At 41.2% G+C, this 10,927-nt stretch overlaps 1 protein-coding gene across 1 annotated transcript; it reads left to right on the top strand.

Annotated features, from left to right (window-relative positions):
* Window positions 1-1,079: 1,079 nt before the first annotated feature.
* Window positions 1,080-3,572, top strand: 4930596D02Rik (RIKEN cDNA 4930596D02 gene). The gene is made up of 3 exons (NM_001033766.3): window positions 1,080-1,260; window positions 1,399-1,595; window positions 2,789-3,572. Exons 1-3 carry the CDS (start codon window positions 1,111-1,113, stop codon window positions 3,090-3,092), a joined length of 651 nt encoding a protein of 216 aa, NP_001028938.1. The 5' UTR covers window positions 1,080-1,110; the 3' UTR covers window positions 3,093-3,572.
* The last annotated feature ends 7,355 nt before the right edge of the window (window positions 3,573-10,927 follow it).

Raw genomic sequence — 10,927 nt, 5'->3', positions numbered from 1 at the left:
AAGCTTCATTTTGACAAAGGAGAGACAACATGTTAATTAACTATAAAACTGGCCCCTACTCAGGAGTACCATGGAATTCTGAACACATTCACATGACTTGGACTCCTCAGATCATTGACTTATAAAAGACCCAGATCCTCTTTGTGAAAGAGGGGACTGGTTAGGGGAAGAACAGTGGATGACTTTCAATCAGAGACCACTGGAAATAGCAGAAAAAGAGAACACTGAGTAGAGAGGAAGAGATGGGATACCAGACAGTGAAGGAGACAGGGAACTAGAGAAGAGCTTGGCTGCCACATAACACAGGATGGGGACAGAGAAAGTATGGTGTTTGAGTTCAATTCCATTGCTGTGACAAAACACCATGACTAAGTGCTACTAAGGTAAGAGTTTTCTTGCAGGTGAGGTTATAGTCCACCACTGGAGAGAGTCAGGACAAGGACTCAAGCAGAGACTTAAAGAAGCAATTGAGGATGAAGCCCCTCTGAAAAAGTATTAGGAGCCAGTTTCCATCCTGTGAGCTGGGGTATGTGCCTCAGCCAGCTGTTTACAGAGTGCTGTAACCCCTGGGCTTAAGCCCTAAAATGATCATGGTGGTGGAAACTGATTCTGAGGAAGTCAAGTCCTATGCAGGAACACTGACATTGTGGGGCTGGTGACTGTCACAGGTATGCATGTGCTCTCTTTTTGCACAGAACACACACACACATCACATCACATCACATCACATCACATCACATCACATCACATCACATCACATCACATCACATCACATAGAAGCAAGGAAACATAGCTACGGTTTATGGTCCACTGGAGTAATTAGGGTTGAGAATACAGTAGGGACTCAGATTGCAAAACTGATATGCTACTTGTATCCCAACACCTCTGGGAGCAATTGAGTGGGCAACACCTGTGTGGCAGTGTCTATTGTATACCTGGGAAGTTATAGATGACAAAGGAGCTTTTTAGGAAAGCCCTTCTGATAAAGGGACAGTAATGGGATCACCCTCTTGATAATGACCTAACAATGGAGAACCTTGGTAACCACACAGCCAACTGCTTAGAGCCAGTCCACCAGGCTCCCTTGTCTGAGACCCTAGAGGAAGGAGGATGTTCCTTTGCTGTCTTCGGACTACTCGAGGCTCAGGCCACAGGAAAAACAACAGGGAAGGCCGTGGTGGTGTCTGGAGGCGTAGGGTTCACTCTTCTCTTCAACACCTCTGGCCATTTGCCCGAAAGAAAACAAACCACAAAGACCAGGTAACCACTCTGAAATCTCCATGTTTTGATCTTTGTGTTTGGCAGTGTAATAATTCAGGAAAACATGGAATGATAAAACTCAATCAGAATGTTGCAGGCCTGTGCCTGTTTGAATCAACCATCTTGATCTCTCACCAGGGTGAGAATGTATCCGCCCCAGAAGATCCAAGGGAGCACTGTACACAGTCACATGTCAGTGCAGACACGTTGAAAAAGCTGGTGAACCACTTGGTGCCTTCCCTGCAGAGTGGGGACCCTTTCTTCATCCCTGCATTTCTCTCCACATACAGAAGGTTTGCCACCACCCTGCAGGTGCTAAATCTGCTGTTCAAACGGTGAGTGCCCATTTCCAAGACCAGACGTATCAGATCTTGTTTGTTCTAGGAATCTCTCTCTCTCTCTCTCTCTCTCTCTCTCTCTCTCTCTCTCTCTCTGTGTGTGTGTGTGTGTGTGTGTGTGTGTGTGTGTGTATGTGTATGTGTGTGTGTGTGTGTGTGTGTGTGTGTGTGTGTGTGTGTGTGTGTGTTTGCATGCATGTGTATGCCTACTTATTGTCTAGAGAATTGTCAGGATCCAGCAGCATGAAGCATAAAACTGCTTCTCGCAGGCTTGGTCCAAGTGAGTGAGCTGCCCAGAGCTGAGACCTTAAAATGGCTATAGCTATCCCCTTTATCATGAAAAACTGCTAAATTCTTCACCTAATATTTTTGAGGCCTTGGTCAAAGCACTTCTATGTGTAAAGGATGTTCTAGAAATATTGGTGTACCCAATAGAGATGTGTCCAAGTAGAGACCCGTGAAGGATAATCCAAGGGACACTGTGACAACTGAGATATCTGGATAAAGATGTTTGTGTTCACATTTATGCAAATATATTTTTTCTCTTTTTTTCTTTCTTTTTTCTTTTTTTTTATATTTTTATGAGATATTTTCTTCATTTACTTTTCAAATGCTATCCCAAAAGTCCCCTATACCCTCCCCCCTCCCTGCTCCCCTACTCACCTACTCCCACTTCTTGGCCCTGGTGTTCCCCTGTACTGAGGCATATAAAGTTTGCAAGACCAAGGGGCCTCTCTTCCCAATGATGGCAGACTAGGCCATCTTCTGCTATATAAGGAGCTAGAGACACGAGCTCTGGGACTACTGGTTAGTTCATATTGTTCTTCCACCTGTAGGGTTGCAGACCCCTTCAGCTCCTTGGGTGCCTACTCTAGCTCCTTCATTGGGGGCCCTGTGTTCCATCCAAAAGATGACTGTGAGCATTCACTTCTGTATTTGCAAGGCATTGGCATAGCCTCACACGAGACAGCTATATCAGGGTCCTTTCAGCAAAATCTTGTTGGCATGTGCAATAGTGTCTGTTTTTGTGAAAGTGCCTACTGTGTGCAGGTGAACTAATAATTCTGAGAGCAGATAGAACTTGCAGAATTTGGACTCCATTTCTTTCTAGGAGTCACACTGGCCCCTAGATGTCTTTAAGGTGAGGAGCTTGGGACATTACAGGTGACATTCTGTCTGATCTCCTCTAGCTATGAATACTTCCGCCCTAATTCTGAAGAGGATGAACAAGTAAAGAACACCCTTTGTAGCTTCCTGAACACATGGATGGACAAGAACACTGAGGACTTCTGTCAGACCTCAGACCTGCTCCCTCTAAATTATCTGAAGACCTACTTGAGCATGAACATGCCAGATTCGGATCTTAATGTCCGTGTCACTAGGCTCCTGACCCAGTTGCAGAAAGAACAGGCCAACGTGTCACAGGCCAAAGATGAGGAAGACTCAGATCTGGAGAGCAACACATCCTCATACCCAGAGCTTGAAGGATATTGACTAGCAGGGAAAACAGCCATTCTGGAACCAGAACCAACTTGTGTACCAGAGCTGAAGAGCACAAAAACCACCAGAAGTTTCTGTGACCCACGTTTAGCTACAGCCAAATGTGTCAGCAGCTGTCTAGCCAGCACACCTGATAGCTGCTGTGGAACCTGTGTCTCAGCATGTCTGTAGATACAGTGTATCTTTCATGTATCACACCCTGTTAAAGTGGGTCTACCTACTTAGACAATGGCCCTGTCATCCCGTATCCCTTATTTGATTCTATCTAGACAGCTCCACTTTTCCTGCCCCACAGAATCACCCCTGATTTCAGTCCAGCAGCAATCCCAGCCCCACAACCAGCCTTCCCCTCCCCTGAGAAATAGCCTTTTTACTCTTCCTAATCTTGTCAATGGTGTGTTTAACTATTGTTTTGAATACATTGTTTGTGCTTGTTTCTCCTTGTCTAAAATAAAACCAATCTAATAACAAGAGAAGATAACTGCAAATTATGAATGCACTATTTGATAAGAAGTTATTTTAAGATGATTTAAATAGCTCTCATGAGCAAAAAATAATTATCAACATAAATGTAAGCACTTAAAATGATTAAATTTTATCCTTTAATTATAACAGGTAAAAGACCTAAACAGTTATTTCTCTAAAGAAGATATATACATGACTAATAAAGCACATGAAATAATGTTCTACATCATTATTTGTCAGGAAACTATAAACTAAAGCTGAGAAGTAGTACCACTTCAATTTACCAATTTAATTTACCTTGAGCTGTCTATACTTTTACAAACAGAAATTCCAAGTGTTGGCAAGGATATGGTATCACAGAATTATGGCTTCCCTAATGTTTGAAGTAATTTGCCAGTTCTTCAAAAAGTTAAATAGAATGATGACAACTTTGCTCTTATAATGAAGTGCACATCCCCCAAAGAATTAAAGTGAAAGTGTAAACAGCCTAAATGTTCTACAGTTGATACATAGATTAATTGTATTATGGGCTAATGCATGCTATAGCACAGGCAAGTTTCAAGTCATTTTGATAAGCCAAGAAGCCAAGTACAAGTCTGGAATTGGGCAAACATTTCCTTAATGAATAGATATAGGCAGACAGAGAGCTGATGGATGGTTTCCAGTGATTTAAGAAGAAGCTGCTTCATGGGTAAATAGTGTTCTTCAAATGATGAAAGTAGTTCCTACAAATATACAATGTATTTTAATAGTTTCCACTCCTCATCACCTTCCATCTACTCATCCCGTGACTTGCCAACCAGTCTCCCTTCTGACATTTATTTATTTAATTTATTTAGATTTTTATTTTATTTATAAGCTTGGTCAAATTAATGTGGATCATATAGGAATAGGTATGTGTCCACTGACTAGTGAATAAGTCAGTCTTCCACTGGCCATATCCTCAAATCAAGGTAATTCTTGCTCCCCAGAAGGCAGCAACTGCAATTAATACTTCAGCTAGGGGTGGGGACCTTAGAATCCCTTCCTTCCGTGCCAGTAATAGGCACAGGAATCCCATAAAAAACTAATCTGAAAGTCATTGTATATACATAAAGGATGTGTAGAGTCAAAAGAGACAAGGAGCCTCCAAAGATGTCAGTGGGTTCATTTTCTGTTGGCAATCTGTTGCTGAGCATGTGGACAACACTCGAGTAATTTGTTTCCCCAGAGAATCCCTTAGGGAAAACTGAACTTTCCATTGCAAGTGGTCATCATTGGAGATAATCCTGGGTTAAGAATGGGTGCATGAGTCCACTTCTACTTTCAGCTTTAGGACCCCTAAAGGGCAGACTCATGAAGGTCCTGTGCATGCTGCCTAAGTCTCTGTGAGTTCCTATGTGTGCTGATCCTGTTTACATAGAGGTCTTATTTTCTTGGTGGATCCCACCCCCCTTGGCTCTTATGCTTTTTCTGATTCCTCTTCCATAGGATTCCTTGAACCATGAAGGGAAGAATTTGACAAAGATGTCCAATTTAGGACTGAGTGTTCCACTCTGCACAATGTCTGGCTGTGGGCTCCTTTGTTAAAATGAAGTGCAGTTGTGTTCCTTTTCCCTTTACTCTTCCTTATACTGTTTTCTTATTTTTTTTAAATCTATTTCCACAAGGTGTGCACATGTTCCTACATCTGCTCATACATGTGTGTGCAAGAGACTGCTAGTTACATTACAGACATCTGTACATATATGCCTGCATGTATGTTCATGCACATTTGTGAGTATGCATGGGAGTGGTTGCAAGTGCATGTTCATGCATGCATGCTTACATAAGTGGGTGGAAGCCTGTGTGTGTGTGTGTGTGTGTGTGTGTGTGTGTGTAGAGTGAGCTTTCCTTTTACTGGTTAGGTGAAAAGCCAGAGTTCCTGAAAACTGACTATACACACACACACAATAGTGGGAACTAACTCTTCTGTCTTAGAAACCTAGTCCCAAATCAAGGTTCTGAACTTCATGCCCTGTGACAAAAAGAAGAATGGTCAAACTCTGGGACTCTTGGTGGATGTATGCCTACAACTAGCTGATGAGTTGAATCTATTGGTAATGGGAACAGGGACATCTAATTTCAAAGGATGCATCTTTGAAGAGGCCAAGTCAGTTTGATTACTGAGAAAACAGATTTTTAATATTTTTAATTACTCATTTTATTCATTTACATTTCAAATAATACCCAGGTTACCCCTCCACAAACCCCCATCCCATCTCCCCTCTCCCTTTGCCTCTGTGAGGGTGCTCCTCCACCCACTCACCCACTCAATCCTCATTGTTCTAGCATCCTCTATGCTGGGGTATCAAGCCTCAACAAGACCAAGGGCCTCCTCTGCCATTGATGCCGAATAAGGCCATCCTCTGCTACAAATGTATCTGGAACCACAAGTCCCTCCATGTATACTCTTTGGTTAGTAGTTTACTCCCTAGCAACTCTGAAGGGTCCAATTAGTTGATATTGTTGTTCTTCCTATGGGGTTGTAATTCCCTTCAGCTCCTTCAGCCCTTTACCTAGCTCTGCTTTTGGGGTCCCTGGACTCAGTCCCATGGTTAGCTATGAGTATCTGCATCTATATCAGTCAGGTGCTGATAAGACTTCTCCGGGAACTGTGAGTTAAGGGCTAAATAGGAAATTCATGGCTCTGAGTTTATTGTTAGGGTGTTTTCATTTATTTTAATTAGAAATGGCTGAGAGTAGTTACTAGAAACAGTCTAGATTACTTCACATAGATAGTTGGTTTTCAAAAACCTCAGAAGTCCACAGAATGTGAAATTTAATGTTATTTATTCATTTGTTGTTGAGACCAGTCTGCTCCTGACAGCTTTTCCTATCTTGGATTCAAAGAAGAAACTTGAGCATCTTTGAGTTACTCCAGTTGTAGCAAAATAGCCACTAGGCAAGAATACATCTACAGACATAATACTGTCCAAAGAAAGGACACAATTACAGGTTAGGACAGTTTGATTCTGCTGAGACAGAGTAGGCTAGTCCTTAATATTCCTGTTTCTCGAAGTCTGTCAGATGACCCTGGCCAGTAGGCCAAAGACAGATGGCATTCAGTCTAAAGCCAAGACATAGCCAGGTGCAGAACTATAGTCTTTTAAGTAAGGATATATAACAGAGGTTTTTATTTAATTAACAAACATGATGGACTGGGTGGTAGGTCTCTTGTACTTTATAAACTACAAAATAGTAATAGTTTATGTTCAATTATATCTGAGATTAAAATAGTCTTTTAATTGGACAAAAAGTGGGAAATGTTGTGGATAGCCCTGGGGCTAATTATATTTGATGTTAATTCCATTCTCCTGTGAGGGGTTGTGAACAAGGAATGAGTCAGCACTCAGGTGATTTCCTATAAACCTGCTTCCCAACTTAATTTGTAAAATAAAGGAGAGCTGATGGTTGGGCAGATAAAAGGGAAAGTGGAGCAGAAGGTGAGAGAGAGAAGAAGGAGAAAATGGAAGAGGGAGAGGACACAGAGGAGGAGGAAGAAGAAGAAAAGCAGAGCAGAAGCACATGGCCTGGAGAAACAGCAAGTCCTAAGGAGTCTCATACATGGAGAAGATGGTAGTGTAGTGGTAGATCTGCCCAATCTAGGTGGGCAGCATGTATTCATATTAACTGAGTCATGTTTTCATTGCCGGGACATATTTGGGAGGAGATTTACCACAACAGTACCCCACTAAGAGGACTGTGACAGTCAGTCACTTAAGCACAACACCTGAAGTCTATCCATATGCAGATAAGACATCCCTAAGCTCTCAGATGGACCAAAAAGAAAGCATCTGCCTCTAGATCCCACCCCTAAATGTTTATAAGGTCCTACCTACAATGAATAAAGTGCATACATTATTTCACCAAAGGTCATCTTAGAGCACCTGACTTATGAGCTGTAACACTCCAGGGAAGAGTTTTCTCTCCAGAAGCTTTGGTAGCAGGACCTCAACCAGGCCCAACCAGGCAGGTGCCCAAGCTTGACTACAAATACTTCCTGCTCTGTGGCCCCAGGCTGGCTCTTAGCTGCCTGCTGTGTGTCTCTGCCCCCCAGTGACTCAAAGAGGCCCAGCTGCCTGCCTTGCTCCAGCTTTCCCTTGGAAAGCTGTAAGACATTGGTCATTTTGCCCACACTCAAGCCCCGTAAGATCTTTCCCACCCAATGGCCAGGCAAAGGATCCCTACCTACTCTGCCCCGATATATAGATCTACACAGAACAGCAGATGCACAGCCAAACATTAGGTAGAGCTTGGAGAAGGTTGTGGAAGAGGTAGAGGAAGGATTGTAGGAGCTGAAGGGTCCAAGGACACAAGAAAACCCACAGAATTAACCAACCTGAGCCTGTAGGAGTTCACAGAGACTGAACTGCTAAGCAGGGAGCCTGCATGGGACTGAACTAGGCCCTTAGTACATGTGCTACACTTGTGTAGTTTCATCTTCTTGTGAACTCTTAACCATAGGAGCAAAAGAGCTGTCTGTGACTCCATTGCCTGTCCTTCATAACATCTTTCCTCACTGGGTTGCCTTGTCTACCCTGAATAGAAGAGGAAGTGCCTAGTCTCACTGGCAGTTGATAAGCCACGGCTGGTTGATATACATGAGAGGCCTGCCCTTTTATGAAGATGAATAGAGGAGGAGGAGATGGGGTGGATCAGAGGGAGGGACTGAGAGAAGAAGTGGAGGGAACTGTGCTCAGGATGTAAAATAAATAAAATTTTAAAAGAAAAGTATTACAATGTAGGAAAAATCTTGATTGTAACACATAGCAGCAAGGAGACAATTTAGACAGAATGATAAAAAAAAAGAAGCTTGTGTTATCATAAGGAAACACAAAGAAATATGGGGGAGGAAGAGAAACAGAGAAAGAGACAGAGAACAGAGACATACTAGAGGACAGCCCATACCAGAGCAAAGGATGCATTCAGGTATAAAAATAAGGAAAGAATCTAAAGACATTTTAGAGTTTAATGAAAATGAAGCCACAACATACCCAAACTTATGGGACACAAAGCAGTGCTATAAGAAAAACTCCTAGCTCTGAGTGCCTCTAAAAAGAAACTGGAGAGAGCACACACTAGCAGCTTGACAACACAACTGAAAGCTCTAGAACAAAAACAAACAAACAAACAAGCAAATAGTTACAAGAGGAGTAGATGTCAGGAAATATTCAAACTCGGGGCTGAAATCAACTAAGTAGAAACAAAAAGAAATATACACAGAATCAACCAAACCAGGAGCCGGTTCTTTGAGAAAATCAACATGATAGATAAACCTTTAGACAAATTAATCGGTGAGGGTAGAGACAGTATCCTAATCATCAAAATCAGAAATGAAAAGGGTGAAATAACAACAGAAATTAAGGAAATCCAAAAATATCTTCAGATCCTAATACAAAGCCTATACTCAACAAAACTGAAAATTCTGAATGAAATGGACAATTTTCTAGACAGATATGAGGTACCAAATTTAAATCAGGATCAGAAAAATTAAACAGTCCGATAACCCCTAAAAAAATAGAAGCAGTCATCAATAGTCTCCCAAATAAAAAAAAGCCCAGTACCAGAAGGGTTTATTGCAGAGTTCTATCAGACCTGCAAAGAAGACCTAATACCAATACTCTTCAAATTATTACACAAAATAGGAACAGAAGAAACACTAACATTTCATTCTATGAAGCCACCATTACTTTTATACCTAAACCACACAAAGACCCAACAAAAGAACTTCAGACCAATTTCCCTTATGTATAGCAATGCAAAAATACTCAATAAAATTCTCACTACCCGAATCCAAGAACACATCAAAACAATCATCCATCATGATCAAGTAGGCTTCATCCCAGGGATGCAGGGATGGATTAATGTATGGAAATCCATCAACATAATCCACTATATAAACAAACTCAAAGACAAAAACCACAGGATCGTCTCGTTAGATGCAGAGAAAGCATTTGACAAAATCCAACACCCATTCATGATAAAAGTCTTGGAAAGATCAGGAATTCAAGGCCCATACCTAAACATGATAAAAGCAATCTACAGCAAACCAGTAGCCAACATCAAACTAAATGGAGAGAAACTTGAAGCAATCCCACTAAAATCAGGGACTAGACAAGGCTGTCTACTCTCTCACTACCTATTCAATATAGTACTTGAAGTTCTAGCCAGAACAATTAGACAACAAAAGGTCAAAGGGATACAAATTGGAAAGGGAGAAGTCAAAATATCACTATTTGCAGATGATATGGTAGTGTACTTATGTGACCCCAAAAATTCCACCAGAGAACTCCTAAACTTGATTAAACAGATTCAGTGAAGTAGCTGGATATAAAATTAAATCAGTGGCCTTCCTCTACTCAAAGGATGAACAGAGAAAAAAAAAATAGGGAAACAACACCCTTCACCATAGTCGCAAACGCAAATAATATAGAATACCTTGGTGTGACTCTAAGCAAGTGAAAGATATGTACAATAAGAACTTCAAGTCTCTGAAGAAAGAATTTGAAAATCTCAGAAGATGGAAAGATCCCCCATGCTCATGGATTGGCAGGATTAATATAGTAAAAATGGCTATCTAGCTGAAAGCAATCTACAGATTGAATGCAATCCCATCAAAATTCCAACTCACTTCTTGGGGAAGAACCTCAAGCACATGAGTACAAGGGAAATTTTCCTGAACAGAATACCAATAGCTTATGCTCTAAAAATTGACAAATGAGACCCCATAAAATTGCAAACCTTCTGTAAGGCAAAGTACACTCTCAAATAGGACAAAATGGCAACCAAACAGATTGGGAAAAGATCTTTAACAACCCTACATCTGATAGAGGGCTAATATGCAATATATACAAAGAACTCAAGAAAGTAGAGTCTAGAAAACCAAATAACCCTATTAAATAATGGGGTACAGCATTTCAACTAGGGTGAGGACTTCAGAAACTCGTTCTGCACAGCTAAGAATGGGCAGGAAAAAAAATGATGCACAGAAATCACATAAAAACACTAACCTGGAAGCCATAATAGTTACACAAATGACATGTAGACTAAAAAGAGAAAAATTCAATATATAAATAATAATGAAATATAAAAAACAAATTACAAAACAGTCCTGATAGGACCTTATGAGATCAGGAGCCCTCATAGATGTAAATGGATTCATTTTTGGTTGGCCATCTGCTGCTGAACCTAAGAACTGCTCTTGAGTAGTTTGTTTCCCTAGAGACTGTCTTAGAGAAATCTAAACTTTCAATTGCAAGTGGTCAACAGTTAGAGATAATCCTGGGTTAAGGATGGGTGCATTTGGCCCGTTCTCCAATTTAGGACTGCGTGTTCCAAGGTCT

This window comes from Mus musculus, chromosome 14 (genome assembly GCF_000001635.26).
Source record: "Mus musculus strain C57BL/6J chromosome 14, GRCm38.p6 C57BL/6J".
In the NCBI taxonomy this organism is placed as follows: domain Eukaryota; kingdom Metazoa; phylum Chordata; class Mammalia; order Rodentia; family Muridae; genus Mus; species Mus musculus.
This window is presented reverse-complemented; position numbering and strand designations above follow the sequence as displayed.